Genomic DNA, 22,152 nt, shown 5'->3' with positions numbered 1-22,152 from the left:
CGGCGTTTTTCCTTAGCACGGCAGTGTGGGAGACAGGATTCATTGCAGAGTGTAGTCACGCCCTTATGTCAGGTAGGTGACGAAGTGGCGTGGCGTGATTTGCGATTTGTCGATTGATCTGCCATTTAAACCTATGGAAAAGGATCGATTAACAGGGTGGTCGCAACGAACACCTTGATAATTGATTCTTTACCTTAGCTCCGAATGGGAAAATATCGATAATCGATCATTTACGCATCGCCACTGGGTTCTACCAGGGAATAAGGCTTAATGACATCAATAAAAATCGAGCACGAAGTTTCAAAATTAGCCTGCGCGCGGATACATGGACATTGGACAAATGCTCGTGTAAATTCGATCCGATTTTTGGGCGCTACCAAAATTAGATGGTAACATGATTCCGAATTAGGAGGCACTACGATATCTCATTGACCTAATGCCATATTTTACGATGTTTCAAGTAGCGGTAGTTTTTAATCAAAAAGCACTCACTGTCAGTATAATTTAAAGGGACTCTACTTGTCCGCAGAGCATATATTCATCTCTCAGTGGGCCCAAGATGGTCGCTCATCTATGGTATTGGTCTATCACTGCCACATTCTCACTGTGCGCCGGCTTAAACTTGGCACGCAGAGAATGTTTACATCTTATCTGTGCGACCGCTTGACGCGGCGGTGAAGGAAAAATTCGCTCTTGAACCAATTGATAGACTCAATCCTCCGTGATGCCACATTCCCGCACATCCGAATTTTGAGACTTCATATGCTGTATTTTTCGTCATAAGCTGACATTTTTTAAAAGCTTGGAAGGGAAAACTTCCTCCTAGATCCTATAAAATTCATTTCCTGTCAATTTATTTCATTAACTTGACCGCGACTTAAAATTGATACTTAAAGGTGCTATAATTTTAGCAGGGGCGTCATTTGAGGATTGCATAGGGCAATAGCCCCTCCCCCTTGAATTTTAGAGTTGACCTTTAATTCTGGTCAATTTAACCTCTTTTGATCTATTTCAGGGATTTTCTTGCAATATTCAAAGTTTCGCCCTCCTCCAAGCGATATTAATCTTCTCCAAGCAACCACTTTCCCTAAAATTTTCCTGAAATGACTCCGCTGTTTCCCAATTTCGTGTCTAAAGGGATTTGTGCCTGTTTGAACCTGCATGCTTCATACATTCCTGTCCATTAATGTGATTCGTCAAGCTCAAGTGACGTGGTCGAACTGGCATGCGATATATCACATCGATTAGGTCAAACATCTCGGCAGATTTTGAAATTTTAGCAAAAAAAAAAAAAAAAAAGGACGATAGCCCCTGCGCATAAGCCTAAAAATCATTCTAAACCCAAAAATCGGCAAAATTCAGAGAAATGAAAGCAGAATAGTGTTTGGAAAAAAAACCTCGCATTCGATTCAGCTATCAATTTCTGTATCGAATGCGACGTTTTTTTCCAAACACTATCCTGCTTTCATTTCTCTGAATTTTGCCAATTTTTGGGTTTAGAACGATTTTTTAGGCTCATGCGCAGGGGGCTATCGTCCTTTGTTTTGCTAAAATTCAAAATCTGCCGAGATTTTTGACCTAAGAGATGCGATATATCGCATGCCAGTTCGACCACTTCTTTTGAGCTTGACGAATCACCTTAGGTTAAAATAATTTCGTATGAAAATACTACAAATTTCTGTAATTTTTCGAAGAAAAATAAATTCGGCAGCACGGTCATGAGCTCGGAGCAATGCTCGCACTCGGCCGGCTCGTGCTGTCCGCTCAACTAGTTGTCTTTCTCTCCTTCTCCGAAACACGTGAGAGACGGTCCCGCGTGTATTTTTCCATCTGCCGCCAACAGTTCGTTTATCCGTCCTTAAAGCTCCAGATCGTTTTTCGGGGTGAATTTGCATCATATTGTAGAACTTGTTGCACAATCCCCTCTCTTTTTTTGCCATAATTTTATAACATTACAGAGTGCTACAGGTGAACTGTGAACGGTGAAAAATTATCGTGAGAATCAACCGGCTAGAAGTTCGTGAATTCGCGAGTATTTATCTTGGATTTTTAGCGGTGAAAAGGTTTAAATTGAAGTACACCGATCTAATCATTTCTTTTTCAGTGTTTACTATTTATATCATAAAATTTGTCTGGTGTGAATGAAAATAAAAGGCCCTAAGCCCAATTTTGTAAAAGTCTATTGACGCTGAAAATAAAAGTTGCAGTGACTGCAGCTCCTGTTGAATATTATTTCTGTAAAGTGATTTATAATTTTGAGACTTTGTTGTGAAAAACTACCATCAAAATGAGTAGTGGTAAAACGGTGGTGGTTCCAAGAGTGGTCAGTAAACCATTGTCTGACAGTTACGTGATTCTTGTTTCTCATACACACCACCCACGGGGCAATTCGTAAGTTTATTTTTCGTTCATGTGATATTTTGCACTTTAAATTTCACGAACGTTAATGCGGTAAATGCATCACTAGATGTAGAGTATCTTATTATTACTGCGGAAGTTTACAAATCATTGATCGGAGTATGGTAATCCATTGAGCTGATTTGAATAGAATGTCACTGAGCTTCGAAAAAGGGATCTTATTCGACCACAAATAGTGGCACAGTCCGAGCGACCCAATTAATTTGCCTCGTAACATTGATCTGTTGAGGTTGTTGACATAGTAACGAGATAACAGATCAATTAAAACGGAGACAAATCCACGAGGAAAGAAGAGAGAAACATGTCTTGTTACGAACTGCGATTTTATCCGATAGGTATCTTATTCTCATCGTAGAAGCGCTTTAAATGGTTCAGTCTTACAAAGAGTCTCCCGAAAATTGCCCTTTTTTCTAGAGTCCGAGGAATATAAGGTAATGTGGTCAAAATGGACCACATTTTGCAAGAAGGAACTACTATTTCTAGCTCATTTCAGAAACATTAACTTCCCTATACAGATAGGTGTTTTTATCTATGACCCATGGATTGTAGTTTCTCATTCCAAAATACAGTCCAAATGAAACCGCATAAAAAAACAACCTTTTATAATTTTTAACTTAAAATCAAAGCTGCTTGTGACGATACAGCGACGCAAAGTTCATCTTTAAAGCAAAAAAGGGGGCATATGGTAACAATAGACGGTGCAATCTTGATATTAGCATAACACTAGAATATAGAACCAGTCGTAAGCTTAAGTTAAAACTTATATCCCGTGTTAATACACTCGTATACGCTTGTATCTCAGCCATAAGTCGATGGAAATTTAAGCTTTTAGAGAGGGGGCAATAAGAGGTCGTTTATTGAGATATTTTTTGGTACGAGTATTCTATGAAAAAAATTTCTGGGAGGTTCTGTGCCAAAACAACAAATTAAAATCCTTAAAAAACAGTGAATATAAATCAGTTCTTTTTACCTACGTCTCAATCATTGGTTCTCGGACTGTAACATTTGCATCTGTGTCACGACCAAAAAGGCGGGAGATGAGTAAAATGCAAATGCATCCTGTGTGATTTTGAAACGACGATGTTCTTTACGACACACTACATGGGAGACGCTTTATTCAGTGAAAATAGAGATGAATTTTAAATTTTGGCAACTCTTGAGAATACATTTTTATCAGGGTCTCTTATTTTCAGAAAAATATTTTAAATCTATGTTTGATTGAACTGTTGCAGTGATCCTCTGGAAGTCCTTTCAACAGTTAAACCGGCTATTTGTTGTAATCGTGGCTGCTGGATCCACGAAAATTTTACGGTATGTTAGTGAACCTGGCACTGGTAATAGTATTGGAAGTAGTAAAAATACGTGTATTAAAGCCCGGTCCGATCAAGTTTGGTTAACGTTTACTTCTGATCAAAGTTTAATAGGTACTTTAAAAACACGCATACAAAATCTTTTATTTTACTAATTTTGCACGGTGAAAAATGTCCTTCAGAAATAACAATGGCATTCGCTCTATAGAATCTATATAGATGCCGCTATAGCTTGAGCAGTACACTGTTAGGGACATAGAACTAGATTGGTTTAAAGTTAGTTATAAACCCGTGAATGTATTTTTCCAGAAATTGGGAAAAGACGTGGCGCTTTACAACGACTTTTATCGCAAGAGCCTCAGGCCCCTGCTGAACTCTATTCCAATAAAAGAATCATTCAAACTAGAATCTTGGTTGGTAAGTAAGTTGCTCAAAAGTACTTTATTTAAATTCCATAACGACGGTGCAAGTCGGCAATCACATAACTCGGTTTGCAACGTTGTAGACTTCCTGTCATACTTTATTTTTTAAATGGCAAAACTACTCAACGGCAATGGGCCTGTTGCAAACTTTTGCTAGAGCAAAACTAAGAGTTGTTTCTTACAGATAATGCTTCAAACATCACGATGAGCGCATCGGCAAAGTCTGAAATGCACTCATAACTTCACAATCTGCCTAAGAAATTTGCGGTTTTTTGAGCTTCCCGCTTCGAAAACGATACTACGGTACAGGCGAACATTTTGTTAGAGGAGTCGTTCCATTGGCGGCAATACTCATCATGGCCGACGCCAGTCCGCCAAAACACCTGTGATGGGACGAGATAACATCTGAACAGGATTAAACCAGATAACAATCGGCGTGTTTACGTTTATATTTTCCTCGCCCGCCTTAATTGATCTTGAACTCTCCTCGAATTACTCGCGGAACTGCGCAAGCGTCGGCCATGATGAATATTGCCGACGATGGAGGGACTCATCTAACAAAATGTTCACCTGTGCAGTAGTATCGCTTTTGAAGCGGGAAGCTCAAAATAACGCAAATTTCTTACGCAGATTGTGAATTTATGAGTGCATTTCAGACTTTGCCGATGCGCTCATCGTGATTTTTGAGGCATTATCTATAGGAAACAACTCTTCATTCTGCTCTAGCAAAAGTTTGCAACAGGCCCATTCTTTAAAACTGTCATGATTTTTCTTCTCAATGCGAAGAAAATTCTGCAAAAACTTCAAGAAATAATGTCACTTTGTTCTCCTTTAAGAAAATGACGTACAGGCGGAGATTTTCAGACACCGCAAACGAGTTATGTGATTGCCGACTTTCACCGTCGATAAGTTGATTGAATATATTAATGTATTAACTTAAAATCAATTAACTTAACTTTGAACTAAACTAGGGCGTAAAAGTAAACTATTTTTACGCCTTAAAATACAATTTCAAAGACTTAATGTAGTGTCATCGCGGACAATAATTCAGGTATGCGAACGTTAATTAACTGTCCTGGGGCAGAATTACACCGATACAATCCGTCTCTCGTTCCTCTGACGTAAGGGCGCGACCTAATTTTGGGTTGGGCCTTACTGTCCATGTAGACTCCCTGCCAAATAAGTTTACGCACTTCTAGACTGCAGCGGAAGATAGTCTGACGTGACTTTTTACATGTAAGGTAAATCAAAACGAAGGACGAATCAAAATGGCGGATCTTCTGTCACAGTCTAAAACTGCGTACACTTATTTGGCGTGGACTCTACTTGATTTCACGCTTCCCAAGGCTGACGTGACGTGTAATAATTCAATACGTCCTCGCGTCAGCAAAGTAACGAACTGATGAACAAAAAAAGTTTCGTTGAGAAAGGAGGTAATGCACTCTTCAGACAGTTGTAAACAAAATCTTAAACCGCAGTTTGTCCTGTAGTAGAAGAATTTTGTGATTTTTACTCAGCTTTCATGCAGCATGGCAAAGATTCGTAGGACGTAAAATAAAATAAAATATTCAAATTTATTGCAAACATTTAGTAAAAACAAGCAGTGAACTCCAACACAATGTGTTGATAAGGCGCGTCACTAACTCGCACCTATCAACCCCTTTAGTTTTCATTTACAGAGATTTCAAAATAGGCAAGAAGCACAACAAGAGAATTCATACGATCCAACACTGCGAGGTCAACGACGCACTTCGACGAGACCGTGTATTGTGAATGTAGAAAGCCATTCGAACGAGTTTAAGTTTTTTGATCTGCCCCAAGCAAAATCTTATCAGATTCTTAAAGAAAAGTGATACGTAATAATTTAAGCGAAAAAAGGAAATTTTCTGTCGAACTCCTGAAAGATAAAGTCGATTTAAAGGTATTTTGGGGCTGAAAATACATATATGTCTTGATTTTGTTATTTTAAACGTATTTCCATGCAAAGAAGTTCAGCCATGTCCATGTTTTATTCATTCATGAATTGAAAGTAAGTAATCTACATCCCGAAAATCTACCGATTTGCTGTAAAATATCGCAGAAACTTGATATACCAGGTCGATATTAAGTAAAAAAACTGATGGACAAAATGCGACTCCCTGTTTTGTTTTCACAGGCGTTCAAAGAATATAACGCAACGTATGGTGCAGATACAATCGAACACATCACAACAGTCGTTAATGACGAGAAGGAACTTCGCCCAGTAGTTGTTTGGCTTCACGACTACCAACTCTTGCTTGCAGCTAACACTATTCGCGCCGTAAGTTGAAGATACCAATCCTTTTATTACTTGGCAGACAAGAATAAAGATATTTCTTATCGAATAAAACACAGAGTATAAAACAAGCGGGAAAGTTCTAATACTGTCGTATTAGAAAAGCGCTCAGGTGTTAGTAAATGTATTTAGTGAAGAAAGGAAGTATAAACTCCGTCGACTTGGCTGGGAAATGGAAATAAAACATCAGCTGATAGCAAACAAAGGTTACCAAGGAAACCGTAAACGCGTTTTTTCGTTTCCCGAAAATGATAGCCACCGTTGAGCTCATCAGGCGCGTTTTTTTTAGGCTTCTTTTATTTTCAACGATCAATTTCGATAGGAATTACTCTACCGCTTAGGAAATTTCTTATAGACAAACGATCGAAACTACCTGCGCATTACGTTAAAAGCATAAAATACGGTTATCACAGCTTTATTTATTTTAAAACTGGACCCCCCCCCCCCCCCCCAAAAAAAAAAAAGCCTACACATCGATGAGCTGGTGCGCCATTTAAACGAATTAGCACTAGTATACTAGTATTCTAGAGGCAAGTCGAAATCAAAAAGCGCTGCCTATCGGCTGAGCGCTTAATTGGATGTGCTAACGCAAACAGGTTCTACCTCCAAGGAAGTGTTCAGAAAAAACCTGCCTCCTCAAAGGATGGAATGTATCATAAGCTTGATAAATAGAGAATGGTTTGAGTGAAATATGATCTTCCATACGAGAACCAATGAATTATGGAGTAATGTAGGGCAAAATGTTAAGAGGACATTACGCTGCTTGAAGCAGGTAGAGAATCCGTGGTGTTCCCGTACGTATATCTGTTCCAATGCAATCTGGGTTCTAAATTGAAACCCCACGCAATCAGGAATTTATCGATATGCAACTTCTATCGATTTATTGTTTACTCCTCCGCGGGTTTTTTTTCTTTTTTGTTTTAAAAAAATTTGAATTAAGCATGATATATTTGTCATAGCTAGCTGCTGAACGTGGGCTGCGCGTGAAGATTGGACTTGTTCTTTACAAACCGTTTCCAGCTTGGGATGTGTTCAGAATTTGTCCATGGGCCGAGGAGATATTACTAGGAATATTAGGTAAGAGCATTATAACTGATATGCGGATATCTCAAACATTATATGTATATTGAATTTTTAAAAATTCACAGAGTTTAATTCTTTTGTTCTGCTTCGTGAAAACTCCAGCGATCGGCTATTGTAGAAAAGTCCAGAGCGCAATTGTAAGGAGAAAGATGTTTTTGGATGCATTGAGATATTACCTGTTTTTGGAGAATCTTGATTTAGGTTGTTATCTGTGAAAACCGGCGGTTCAGACCTCAGGTTTGAGCTTCACAACAGGTTTCATTTTATTCAAGCCATAAAGCTCCATTGAATTTATTTATTTATTCATTTATTTTTTAAATCATTCACCTCCTTGTGCGAGAAATTAGGAAAGAATTTATTCTATACCGATCCTACCTTTTCAAAAATCACAAAAATTTCCCTCAACTTCAATTGGAAACAAGCTAGCCGTGAGACACCCTGTTGAAACTGCCGGCATGAAATGAGCGCAATAAAAATAACGGGTCTTATAAAAACATGAAACACACAGTGGCGTGGCGTGAATTGCGATATATCGATTGTTATGCCATTTAAATCTATCAAAAAGGATCGATAAACAGGGTGTTCGCAGCGAACACATTAATAATCGATTCCTTACCACAGGTTTAAATGGCATAAAAATCAATACATCGCAATGCACGCCACGCCACTGGAAACACATCGATCAATCCTTGAGGATGCGACCATTTTGACGCGGAGGATCTGTTTTTGCATACCCATTTAGATGAAGGCTAATCGGTTTACGACCAGAAACGAAGCACGATCTATCGATCAATTTATATAAGTCACAGTTAGAGGCAATATTTTAAATTCGATAGGAGAGAGTTTTTTTCTTCTTTTTTTCATACATACATTCGAGTCGCTTCACAGCGCGCCCGGGCGCTCTGCGACACCTAACCGCCATCCTTGCCTATCGATCCAGAGGTCATCTGGTAAATGGCACCTTTTTTTTCATGCCAGACGATATTTCAACGGACCTCTGTGTTTTTTTTAGCGTGCGATGTGGTGGGTGTACAAGCGGAGTCCCACCGCGATAATTTCATCGACAGCTGTCGGCGGCGTTTGGGCTGTCGCGTAGACGTTGCGAAAGGCTTGGTCGAGCATGGTTCACACGCATGCGCAGTCCGTGTCGTCCCTGTAGGAGTCCCGTACGCGGAGGTAGAAGAAATCGCCCGAGACCCGGGTATTGTGTCCATGACCCCTAGCTCGGACCCTTCAGTCAAGCAGATCGTCAGCTACGACACCAAGGACCGGGCCGGCGAGGCGTTGTACAAGTTGCAAGCCTTCGAGGCGTTACTTGCTGAGTACCCTGAACACGTCCATAAAGTGAGTTTCGTCTTCTTAAATTTTATACTTGGATTATTTCTGCATTGAAAAGCTACTAGTTCTGAGTAATTTTAAAAACAACAAGTGGCGATTGATTTTCGGTACATGTAGGTGCTTTGATTCATACGTGAGTCAGGAATAGTAGTTTATCATTCTACCATGCTAAGGAAGAACGCCGTATGAGCCTTTAGTCGTTGCCAAGTTTCCCTCGATAAAAATCGAATTTACTGGGAAAATTGTGAATGTTTTTATCCAAAATTTTCAGAAATTTTGTGCGCAATGTAATCTGAATAATCTGAAAATTTCAAGAACAAATATGCATGAATGCCATCAAAAATCCACGTTTCAACTCTCGAATGTTCATGCGGCCTTCTTCCTTGGCACGGTAGTATTCCAAAGTTTAGTTTGTGTGAATCATTTGTTTCAAAAAGGAACAAGCGCCTTTTCACAAGAGGCATTATTTGTATATATTTTTATGCATTTCAGCGCATCTGGATTTTTGGATCATTGTCAAATGACCACAATGGATAAATAACATTTTTAAGATCGGGATTAATCGAATAGGGTCTTTGATAACGATTCAAAAATTCACCCGCAAGGATCATAGAAAAAAAAGCCTGTCCTTTCTTGAAAATTACTGGTTCATTATCTGACATTCCCTATTAAAACGAGCAAAAATTCGAAACTGAGTAACTGATTCCGCGTAAGTGGTTCGAATAATTTTCACCTTCGGGTCCAAATGCACGGAGGAGGGGGAAGTTACATTAACGGCACTACCGCATCTAACATCAAACCAAGTGATAAGAATATCAAAGTTTTATGATCTTTTCTTAACAGATTATAAGTAACACAAAATTACACTAAACCTTAGTAACTTAAAACTTAATTGAACTAAAAATAAATGGAAAATAAATGGGATGAAAATATTTAAACTTATATTTTAGTATTCATTGTAAATTTATGTATTATGAAAATAGATAAAAATTCAATAAAAATCAATAGTCAATAAAATTAGCAAAAACTTACCTAGAATGATAAAAGATAATCACTTTTTCTGCTTAGTAAAATATAGACCATGACCTTTTTCCAATAATGTATCATCTGTAAGGAGGACTGATTTTGTTTATTATTATTAAGTTTTAGGATAGCTTTCTTCTCTTTAGCCTTAATTATTAGAGAGGCTGGTTGCTTACTCAAGTATAATCCTTGAAATATAATTTAATCCTTTCGTTTTCTGCCAATAGGTTGAATGGGTTCAGGTGGAAGACGATACAAATTTAATCACACCTTGTGAAGCATACTTACAGCTTTCGAAGGCCATTGAGGCTCGATTGAAAAAGGCCACCGTCAAAATTATCTCGGACATGAAGTCGAAACAAAGTTTAATAAGCACTTTAAAAAATGCCGATGTGGCTCTCATTGGATCCTCGCTTGCAGACGGTAAATGTTTTTTTTAGAACATACTTCTACCTAAAAGACAGTCGTGGATAGAATGTGTGGAAAAACTCACATAAATTGAACAAACGCTGGCCGGCCTTATAAAGGCACTTTCATTGCCGATTTTGAGTGGATCATCATAGAGATAAATGAATGGATCTGACTGGAATCAGCCTGATTGCATTTCACGTTACCCAATTTTCTCTTGTGCTTTATTTTCTACGATAGAAAAATGAACTACTTGACGCATTAAAACTTTCCGTGAATTTACCCTAAATTATGAAGGACATACATAAACTAACGCAATTTAAAAGTCCGAGGTTACTTGGTTTTCTATTTAATATGAAATTATCAGAGAATATTAAGCAACGTCTAATGCAGGTAGGGCGATTCCAGTTGAAGCCGTTTAATTACTGCCCTGCTAAGGAAATACGGCATCTAAGTGTTTAGGGGTCACAAAATTTTTCCCCATAAAATAATAACTTTTAGGGAAAGTTATGAACATTTCAATTAAACATTTTCAAAGACTCCGGATTAAATTATCTGAGTAATTGAAAGAAATAAATTTCATGAAACTTCGAATTTTATCAGAAGAAAACCCTTGAAGCACCACGAACAAAAAAAGGCTAACGGGACCAACAAAGCATGGAAACAGAGCTAGGGAGAGGACGCGCGTTGACGACGGCGCAGAGATACAACTATTCATGTTCAATTGATGTATGTGTTGCATCTTCAAAATTGAAGGCGCGATGGCGAGAGTCGTGAACTCGCAATGCTCCGCTCTTTGCCGCCATAGAGTACATAGAGTCGTAATGTAAGTGGGTGAGCTGGCGCCACTTTTAAGCATTTTCCAGGTCCCGAATTCCGAGACTCCTGTGTGACGCCAGGTCACTTTTTCGATACATAATAGATTGTTTGCGATACACGGGTACCCGGCCATCTGATGTAAACAAAGAAGATAGGAATCACCACGTATTCCATACCGCCATTTTGGATCGAACATGTATCGAAAAAGTGACCCGAACTTGGCGCACACCAGGCTCGGAACTTGTCGAGCAGAACATGGCGCCAGCTCTCCCATTTACATTACGACTGTATGTACTCTATGTTTGCCGCCCCAATGAAGTGTGGCTTCGATTCGCGAGCAGTATTGAAAAAGAGACCCGATTACGTTTCTCCTACCTCCGGGTGTGCTGACGCTCAATTCTATCTTTTAGCGGCTCTGGTGCTTGCACTAGAGCTGCTATTCCGGACGGTCCCAGCTGGGGAGTATCAATGCAGCATGTTACATTGTAGAGACCGCGCGTTGGTTGATGGGAATCGGCGCCATTTTCGGCTATGTTCCTTGTCATGACTTTATTTTATTGCATACTGTTTTATTGTTAGTCAATGCTATGTTGTGTATTGTATTTTTGGAATCATGGTGATACAGTCAACAATTCAAAACTTGTTTGTGCTTTTATCTCGTGATGGAAAAAATGTACTTTACGTTCAAAATTTGAAAATTTGAATTTTAAAGTTTTCGCGGTTAAGGAAGCTTTAACCACTGGGTTGGAGCTTCCTAGTTATATTACTTGATATCAGCTGATAGCAAACAAAGGTTACCAGGGAAACTGTAAACGTCTAACAACTATCGTGGCCATTGGGGCGATTATTGAAATGATATCGACTGTATGTCGCCGCTTACGACAGGACATAGCCCTATCTTAACTGTGTAATATATCGCAATTCGATATTGTTTTGATTTTTAAAAGGAGCAATTCATTCATACAGTTCCGATTAGTTTTGGCGAACGGGCCCTTAACCTACGGCACTCGGCTCATGGGAATTTTTTAACTTGTCCTGGACGGACTCGTCTGTAGCGCCTCGTTCTTCGTCCTCCATTCCTCAATTCCGGTGAGGAATACGTCTCTACCCTTAACTCAATATAAATATACAAATTGATAAGTGAGTGCTTTAGTCTCCTGAAAACAGAATTGCGAAACTTAAAATTGGAGAAAAATGATGAGTAAATGAAAAAATGGAACCAATTGATGGGATATGTCGCATGCCATTCTGACACAAAATATGGCGTCTATCGAATCACCTTAACTAAATAAAATAACCAAATTTTCAACTCTCAAACTATCAACTATCAACTATCAAATTTCAAACTATCAAAATTTCCAACAATGACAAAAATGATTGTAATATACCTATAATGTAATGAAATATACACGCTCTAATCATTTAATTTGTATTACCTTTATGTTATGTACCTACATGTTATACTATTTTTATAATAAATTTTGCCAACATGCTTTTCAATTCAGTCTACAACATTTCATTCCGACGTGGCAATAATGATTTATAATGCCCCTAATCCATTAAAATGAATTACAATAGTAATGCCGCATTATAATGTCGTATTATACATCGCAACGATTCATGTCCTACTGATTATTGATTATTGTAAGATGAATTCTGTTTTCTCTGATTGTATGTTTCATACGTGCGAAGCAAGTACGGGTCACTAGAAACGTGGTTCGTACGGGTGGCTGATGAAATTGATCTTCGAATACCTTTTGATGAGCTAGGGAAATGGAACCATCTGCATCTCATGGACAATAAATAGTTGCCGTAATTAAGGTCATCCCGTGATTAAGGTGCCGTGATTTAAGTCATAAATTCTTCATCTAATTCTTGATTCATCTCCAAAATGTCTGCTAAAGCTTTCATGCGCTTCTCCTTGTATGCATGAATGAGCAAATTGGGTATCGAACAAGCGGACACTTTTTGAAAATTTAGATGATTCTGGACAATATCGTACAGAAGTCCACGAGCTGCAGATAGAACCATTACCTCTAGCTCATCAAAAGTTATTCGAAGATCATTCAACAACCTCTTTGACAAGTTGCAAAAACTTTTCGTTAACAATAGTGTCACACGGTACTAGGAATATTTACTATTTAACGAACCTTATATTTCCCTGACTCAGTCCTAAATTATAGAAGTATGCGTTACTTTTCCAGCAATCCAAAAAAACAATTATACAAAAAACCAATACCTACACTTTCAGATATAAAAATGCAAATTTTTTGCAGCCTCGCTAAACGACTTATCAACCAGAGATTTTTTAGGAAGCGGACCTCCAAAGAGCTTTCAAAATTAAAAGTATACAACAAGTGATAATGCCATGTATTCGCCATATCAAAGCCCAATACACATTTATACACCGGCTACGTAAATCTGCTAAGTTACAAAACATGAATCGACAGTTGTCGGATTGTACATCAATGACAAAATGTGTCTAGGCCCTCATTCTTGACTACAACTACTGCCCCCAGAGCCGCTCTCCGACGCCAATGCGTTGGAGCTTCCTGCTTGTTTTTATTTGATGTCAGATTTTTTTAGGAGTTATTTGTAGACCTGTGTCTGAAGCACGTATATACCAGCCTCATACAACAAGGCCACGCGATTTTAGCAAGTCTCGGGTTAATTTGACCCGGCTAGAGCATCTAAGGGTTTTCGGGGTTCCTCTTCTCAATCCCATTCTTTTATCGAACAAGAATAAATCAATAACTTTGCCTCGATTTTTTTGGAAGGCTAGCTTCGGAAAAGTATGTAGACACATTGATTTTTCTCGTTTTCATTCATTTCTAGAGGTGGGTCAAGGACAGAAATTTTGGGACGTTGCTTAGCTATTAGGTTCCTTTTTTAAATTGGACCTGTCAATGTAGAAGACTCATTCGTTGTTTTCAGAACCCTGTTTGGTAGCGAAAGAGTTTGTCGCTTCTCAGATTGAGAATCCAACTGGCGTGCTGGTGTTGTCAAATTTCTCTACAGCTGCTGAAACCATGAAAGAGGCTCTCCGCTGTAATCCATGCCACATTAAAGAGACAGCAGAGGTCCTACACAAGTAAGGTTTCAAATTATATTGATTTTTAAGGACAATTAATTTTGATTCCCGCGAAAGAGTCTTGATAAAAATTACCTCATGCGTTACTTCAATGAATAATATTTCACGTTTTATTGGATTAAAAAAAAACATTATGCTGCAGAAATTAATTTTTCAGAATTTCTCAGGATCCATGCGGTTTTTAAAACCCACAAAAACAAAAAAACGTGTCGTCTTGGCGAGGGTTCACAGCTACTGGAATGCAGAATTCCGAAACTTCAGAGATTTTCCGGAATTTTCCTCAGAACTTTTAAAATTCCCGGAACGTTCCGGACCTATAGCATTTTCCGGAATTTTCTCGGAATTTAAGAAAAAATCTAAAAGGAATCGTGGAACTTTCGACAGCCATGAAGTGGGAGAAATTGCGGAACAAAAAGTTTCCGAATCCCGGAACTTTTGAGGGACATGAAGTGGGAGCACTGATCGAATGAATATTTTGTGGCGTTTCTTAGAGAGTTTCATAATGTTAATTTTTGATATTTTATTGTTTTATTTTGTTGTATTCAGAGCACTGACAATGCCGGAGGATGAGCGGATAGTGAGGATGAACTTTTTGAAACGGCGAGAAAAGCTCAATGAAGTGTTCGCTTGGGCACGATCCTTCATCTCCGAACTGGAACAATATGATGGAGTAAGATCGTCCTTTGAGCCAGTCACGTTGCTAGAGATCGATAGTTATATGCGCAGGTAAGTTCAAATCTTTTCATCTGATTATAAAGTTTACAAGATTCCAGACGTGAAGAGAAAACGTGCTGTGACATCTTATTATAAATTTCAAACTTTTTACAGAAAGTCTTTCATAAAATGCAAACAGGAATTTTGGCTCGTTATGCTACTTTCTCTTCCCTTTCTTCTTACCTTCTTTACCCATATATTCTAGATTATTTTAGAAGTAAAGTTCTTGCCATTGGCTCCCCTATGCATATAGGTGCTTTTATGTGCGAGCCTAAATTAGTAGTTCCTTGTTAAAAAATAAAGTCGTGATAGCGGAAGTTTAGCTAGGGCGTCGCTGCTAAAAATATCAGTTGTTTGTAGTAAAAATCAAAAAGAGATAGCATCATTTGTCAGAGAGAAACGTATTGTTTAACAAATTTGAAAATTAGGTTTATTACGTATGAGTTGTAGTTATGTAGGGATAATTTAGTATTTCTGGCTCACGTGTACGGCTGAAACTTTCCAATTTTGCTTCAAAAGTACGTGTTTGAAGAGTGGTATACATTTTATAATGGTTTCAGCTACGTTGGTAACTGTCAAAAATTAGCCGTGCTCCTTGACTTCGATGGAACTTTAGCACCACTTTGCCCACACCCAGATTTGTCAAAGATGCCTGCCCAAACGAGGGATGTCTTAGAAAAATTATCTAAGATGCCGGAAGTTTTCATCGCCATGATTTCAGGAAGGAACGTAAATAATTTGAAGGAAATGGTAAGTTGACTACACGATCAGATTTGTGGATTAAACTATGGCTGATTCGATGAACCTTGAAAAAGGTAACATGGTAGCATGGATGCATTAATTACATAGCCTAAAGCTAGGAACACGAGAGAATAAAACGTAAAAACATGGGTAAACAAAGCTCGCAAAAAAAAAAAAAAAAATAACAAAAATTGAAAAAAATAACATTTCGAGACATTATAGGCACCCTTTCTTTCATCTCATGATCTACAAACCACTTCTAAAACTTTAACTTTAGTTTTTCGATCAGATATCTTACTTTTCATCTGTTTTTATCCATAACAAAAAATTATCTAATATTTTTAGAAAATTTCTAAGATCCTCTTCGTGACTTCTAAGAATTTTAATAGAAAGAAAATGAGTGTATTCGATTTCAGTTTAAAGTTAAGAGATTGAATGTTTAAACACTATCATATAGTTAACAAATAATGATTTCCGCAAAGAATTGGGTTAAAAAAGAATGCAATGCAAAAAGGAAACAACATAAATCGAAAAATGTGGACTTTTTATTCATCCTTGTCATCCTTGGTACCAGATTTAGGATACTCTAAGTGTATCAAAACGATAAGAGTTGCAGAATGGGCCTGTTGCATGCAAGAGATACAGCCGCGCGAATAGACTTTTTAAAGGTTAAAGGACACGAAAATTACGATGGTCACATTAAAAAAGTCTGAAATACACTCCTTACTGCGAAATTTGCGTTGTTAGGAACGCGCTTTTTCAAATTTCCCGCGTCTGGGGGCAGTTTTCTAATCACCGGAAACGAGCAAACGGCGCGGGCTCGGTGATTTCCGGAAGATGCCGAGTCGTTGTTGTTGTTGTTATTTTTTCCTTTAGTTTGTTTACAAACCCAACGTGATCTCTTATAGTGGTCCGTATACGCTTTATGCGGTAATCAAATCGATCAACTTTTAAATATCCAACGCAATCTTTCTACATTTCATTTCACGATATCACGAGCTCCGATTTTTAGGTTATATTATCAGTTTTAGTTGACCGGAAATAGCCGCGAGTTGCCGTTTGTTGTTTCCGTCAGAAAACTGCCTCCAGACGCGAGAAATTTGAAAAAGCGCGTTCCTAACAACGCAAATTGCGCAGTAAGGAGTGTATTTCAGACTTTTTTAATGTGACCATCGTAATTTTCGTGTCATTTAACCTCTGAAAAGTCTATTCGCACGGCTGTATCTCTTGCATGCAACAGGCCCATTTGCGGATACTTATTCCCTCGTAACGTCCTTATACTTCTTGAATCCTCGAGAAATTCATCCATAATATATCTTTCAGTGACTGTCGGTCAATCCGAATATTTCAACTCCACTGGTTGTACATTTGACAGGTTGGAATAGAAGGGATAACATATGCAGGGAACCATGGGATGGAAATACTGCATTCTGATGGAACCAAGTTTGTTTACAAGATACCGGAAGATTTTATAAAACGTGCAGAAGAACTTTTCAAGGGCATCGAAGCAAAGGTAAATATTTCAGAAATTTTCGATTCTAGCATGTAAAGTAGAGAGCGCACGGGAAGAAAATTCACTCCGAAGCGTTTGGATAAAAAAAAGAAAAGAAAAAAAATTCAGCGTGAGTTACTGCATTAAAAAGTTAAATCGTCTATAAAGACGTGTGCACGTCGCACATATTCAAACGACTGCATACGGTTCAACCAAATACCCAAAAAGGGCGATCTAAAAGTCCAAAAAAAGCGCAACCTCTATAGCCCCTTGGTTTCTTGCCCCTTTTCAGGGCGATCTTATTTAATGGGCCACGCTAGTAGCAGAATCTTGTTTTTACGCTTGCTTCTTGTAAATTAGCTAAAAAAAAAAAAAAGTAAGATTTGTCCAAACAGCAACTTTCTACGTTGAATATTAACCGAGATATCGTCCTTTGAAAAGTCGTGTTTTTGACGTCATCCACCGCAATTGTGAATAACATGGTATGTACTACCGCGGTGGATGACGTCATAAATCGAGTTTGCTGTTTGGACGGATCGTATTATTTTTACTTGATCTGCAAGAATAAAGCATCAAAACACAATTCTGTGACCAGCGCAACTGACCCATTTTTGGGAGGTCCCAAAAGTCGTTTCTTTTGATCCTTCGATCATAAAATTTCAAGTCTCTATCTTCATTTTTTGAAATAATATAATGCGTGGCACTCGTGGTGCGGACTCTAGGATCACCATGTACATTATCATTAAATGGAGATGTTGCATGTGAGAGGAATTTGTGATTTGACTGTCGATTCTTATGTAAAAGTTTGCGAGAAACACGATGGTGCCACTGGTTTTCTCTGAAACCAACTCCCAAGCTCAAAAAAATCACTCAAGTTGAGGCATAAATGGAGGGGATATCCCACGCTATCCTGAGAGTCCACCTCTACATCAAAACAAACTCTCCATGCATAGATAGGGAGCAAATACATTGACAGGGCTGCCACTTTATTTGGGGACTCCAAGACTGAAAACACGGCATCCCTGCTAATGTATTCGCACCCCATCTTCGGCATGGAGAGTTTGTCTTGATGTAGAGGTGGACTCTCAGGATAGCGTGGGATATCCCCTCCATTTTGGCCTCAACTTGAGAGCTTTTTTTGAGCTTGGGAGATGATTTCAGAGAAAACCAGTGGAACCATCGTGTTTCTCGCGAACTTTTACATAAGAATCAATAGTCAAATCCCAAATTCTTCACACATGCAACATCTCCATTGGGTGAAAGCTTAAATCCATACAGATTTAAGCTTTGCTTATCTCGTCCCTGTTAAAAATGATCAGTTGAGATCAGTAGAGAAAATGAATTGATATTATCTGATTTTAACTGATATTAACTGTTTTTAACTGATATTAACTGGGCCACTTTATTTGGGGACTCTAAGACTGAAAACACGGCATCCCTGCTAATGTATTCGCACCCTATCTTTGGCATGGAGAGTTTGTCTTGATGTAGAGGTGGACTCTCAGGATAGCGTGGGATATCCCCTCCATTTGGACCTTACTTTGAGAGCTTTTTTTTTAGCTTGGGAGTTGATTTCAGAGAAAACCGGTGGCACCATCGTGTTTCTTGCGAACTTTTACTTAAGAATCGACAGTCAAATCACAAATTCCTCACACATGCAACATCTCCATTTAATGAAAATGTACAGGGTGATCCTAGAGTCCGCACCACGAGCGCCACGCATTATATTATTTGAAAAATGAAGATAGAGACTTGAAATTTTATGATCAAAGGATCAAAAGAAACGACTTTTGGGACCTCCCAAAAATGGGTCAGTTGCGCTGGTCACAGAATTGTGTTTTGATGCTTTATTCTTGCAGATCGAGTAAAAATAATACGATCCGTCCAAACAGCAACTTTCTACGTTGAAAAATAACCGAGATATCGCGCCTTGAAAAACTCGATTTATGACGTCATCCACCGTAGTACAGACGTAGTACATAAAATGTTATTCACTGTCGCGGTGGAGGACGTCAAAAACACGACTTTTCAAAGGACGATATCTCGGTTAATATTCAACTTAGATAGTTGCTGTTGGGACAAATCTTATTATCCTATATATTAAAATGCAAAGTTCCGAATCTTTGGGCGTTAACTTTGAGAGAACCACCGGACCGATTTGCCTGATCTTTTTTTTAAATGAAAGCCCCTGAGCTGTAGATTTGCAGGCTGTAATTTTAACAGTCAAATCGCAAATTCCTCACACATGCAACATATCCATTCGCGTTCTATTGCAGCTATGTCGTGACGGTGCGTGGCTGGAGCGGAAGGGCTCCCTGATGACGTACCACTACCGGAGCACGCCGGCGGAGCTGCGGCCGGCCCTCATCGAGGAGACGATGGCGTTGATCAAAAAAGCCGGGTTCCGGGGCAACATGGCCCATTGCTCCATCGAGGCCAAACCCCCGGTCCAGTGGAACAAGGGCCGGGCCGCCGTCCACATCCTCTGCAAAGAATTCGGCCACGATTGGACCGACCGCATCCGGGTCGTCTTCGCTGGGGATGATACTACCGACGAGGACGCCATGGAGGTAAATTAATAACTTCATGTTAAAACCAAAGATTATATGGATTGAATTTTGCAAAAAGGAACCACTACCATTGCAATGATGCTAAGATTGTGCAACTTCATCTTTTGCAATAAAATTGCGGAAATCGTGAAAAACTATGAAATTCAGATGGTAATTTTTGTCTTAAATTTACAGTTTTGAGCGAGTAAAGTAGAAACTATTATTGGATAATCGGGTTTTTCCTCCAAGACAAAAGAAGTTGCACGATCTTAGCAACATTGCAATGCTAGTGGGTCCTTTTTGCAAAATGGAATCCATATGGACCGCGTTCAGTGGAAAGGAACCAAGCCACATCAGCTATTGCCACATCTAAATGGGCGATTTAATTTTTTACGATAGAACGCCCTTGCGAATTCCTTTGAAAATTCACTAAAATTTGCTCAAAAATCCGCACAAGTGTTTTCATGTAAAAAATGAATTGACTAATAACAAATGCGTGTCTCAGTTTGCAGCGTTGCAGACTTCCTGCTATACTTCATTTTCTGCATGGAAAACTACTGAACGTCATTTCTTGAACATTTTGGTCATTTTTCCTCTCCATTTGAAGAGTATTCTGTAAAAATTTCAAGCCATGATGTTGGTTGGGTCTCCTCTCGAAAGATAAAATAGGGGCGAAGATTTTGAAATACCGCAACCAAGATACGTATTTTTGCAGTTGCACCGTCGATATTCTAGAGACCTCGTCGGAAAGACCCACATGCATTATCAAATCCCGAAACTATTCCGATCAAAGCAGGCCATTTGATGATTGTTGGTCATAATGCAACATTCTACTTTGATCAAAATTTGGCGACCTAACAAATTACACGCTATACCATAAAATCATTATAATGACGCGTATAAAGCATAACGCTTGGGGCGCGAAGCGCAAAGGGAGGTTGGGCCGCGGAGCGGCCACGGGGCGTACCTCTTCGTTTAAAATGACACAAAATGAGTACCACTGTTCTTCATTTTTTTTTTTCTGCCAAGTTTCATCTGATAAAAAAAAAGTTCTGTCATTCATTATTTTTTTCCGCGAGGAACATTTCTGCCAAGTTATTATCTGAAAATAATGCGATATAACGTTTTAAGGAGTGATAAATTCCACACATTTCCTCTTCTTTTGGTCTGTTATTACTAATAATGTGACTGTAGAGTCGTCTAACATTGTGCTAACTCCTAATATATTGTATTTTAAAACCATGAATTAACTCTGATTTTTGGATCGACAGGTGCTAAAGGGAATGGCTGCAACTTTCAGGATAGCTCCACCAACGATTACAAAAAGTTGGGCAGAACGCCGTGTGCCAGACACTCTCGCTATTCAGACATTATTGAAATGGATCGAGAGACACTACCGAACTTGAGAGGAGTTGTAAAAACTTGGTGTTCTAGATGCATAAGAAGTTGCAGCAGTGAGGTTTGCAGGCGCTTCGAAGCGGTCTCCGCACACATCGATCGTGTTTTCCAACCCTGTTTCCAGAATCCAGAGCTTTCATCATAGAATTAATTAAAAGCTTGACGCTTGACCAACTGGGACGGGAAATTTTGGTCAGGTCTCCTGATGTAGAGACTTCAAATGAGTGCATTTATGTTAAAAGAAACTATGTGCAGATAGATCAAATCCAATAGAATTATGAAGCACACGAATTCAAGGCTTCTGGTTTCTATTGATTTAATTCATTTGTGCATCTTTATATGTTTTGCATAAATACATTTACGTCCAAATGCGTGGTGTAAAGCGATTATTACATTAAAGTGATTAAATAATATCTGTCGTGTAAATAGTATCAGCGGCAGTCTACCAACAAAGAGACATTTATTTATTTACTTATTTATTCTTTTTTTTCGTAGTCTTTCATTAGGTGTTTAAAAATGAGAAAATGTTCATTATTTCAAAAATTCAGTTATACGAAATTTTTTGGAGGTTTAGTTGTTAATGCGTAGATGTTGTTAATGTTGTACGTTCGATGTGTATATTTCGTTTGGATGAGATATTTGAAAAAATCAATCGTATGTCTTTAACTGAGGTACTTTAATTTTTTGTTATCTTTCCAGGTGAAAACCATTAAATCTAACTATTTTCTCACCCGATTGGCTGTTTTTTAATTTCTGTTCTCTAATTGTATTGCAACAAATTACAGTTGTAGATGCCATGGATTCTACTTTAACATGAAAGTAATTGGGCTTAGAAAAATCGAATAAGTAGAATAGGACGGATAGAGCATGTTTAGGAGCATCAATAACAATCATGATGAAAGATCATGATAAAAAAATGTATATACCTAGTGACAAAATTGCATTCTAGAGGTGTACAAAGAACATCATCTTAAATTTAAAGAGTATAGCTAATTCCACAAAATCTGTCAAACTAGTTCCCGCGCGGTTCTA

General features: G+C 38.5%; 2 protein-coding genes across 6 annotated transcripts in view; one reads left to right on the top strand and one right to left on the bottom strand.

Moving 5' to 3' along the window:
* The window catches only part of LOC109031015 (neuroligin-4, X-linked), a 649,145-nt gene that overhangs the window by 91,041 nt on the left and 535,952 nt on the right, over positions 1-22,152 (bottom strand). The window lies entirely within an intron of this gene.
* Positions 1,759-21,855, top strand: LOC109031094 (uncharacterized). 4 transcript variants are annotated; one of them, XM_019042425.2, is made up of 14 exons: positions 1,785-1,883; positions 2,105-2,391; positions 3,651-3,729; positions 4,038-4,145; positions 6,306-6,449; positions 7,424-7,541; positions 8,560-8,891; positions 10,136-10,331; positions 14,070-14,226; positions 14,773-14,952; positions 15,501-15,690; positions 17,057-17,194; positions 19,450-19,743; positions 20,994-21,855. In XM_019042425.2, the coding sequence occupies exons 2-14, from the start codon at positions 2,288-2,290 to the stop codon at positions 21,126-21,128; spliced, it is 2,175 nt and encodes a 724-aa protein (XP_018897970.2). In that variant the 5' UTR covers positions 1,785-1,883; positions 2,105-2,287; the 3' UTR covers positions 21,129-21,855. The 4 variants fall into 4 exon arrangements, with proteins under 4 accessions (XP_018897969.2, XP_018897970.2, XP_072154139.1 ...); XM_072298038.1 differs by having other exon boundaries at positions 1,827-1,842; XM_019042424.2 differs by having other exon boundaries at positions 1,759-2,391.

Source organism: Bemisia tabaci, chromosome 3, assembly GCF_918797505.1.
Source record: "Bemisia tabaci chromosome 3, PGI_BMITA_v3".
NCBI classification, from domain to species: domain Eukaryota; kingdom Metazoa; phylum Arthropoda; class Insecta; order Hemiptera; family Aleyrodidae; genus Bemisia; species Bemisia tabaci.
This window is presented reverse-complemented; position numbering and strand designations above follow the sequence as displayed.

Bases quoted from the DNA above. Each gene is read 5' to 3' on its own strand.
- LOC109031094 (XM_019042424.2), top strand. From the start codon at position 2,288: ATGAGTAGTGGTAAAACGGTGGTGGTTCCAAGAGTGGTCAGTAAACCA. The intron at 10,332-14,069 runs GTAAATGTTTTT...CGTTGTTTTCAG, and splicing joins TGGATCCTCGCTTGCAGACG to AACCCTGTTTGGTAGCGAAA. The intron at 15,691-17,056 runs GTAAGTTGACTA...TACATTTGACAG, and splicing joins TAAATAATTTGAAGGAAATG to GTTGGAATAGAAGGGATAAC.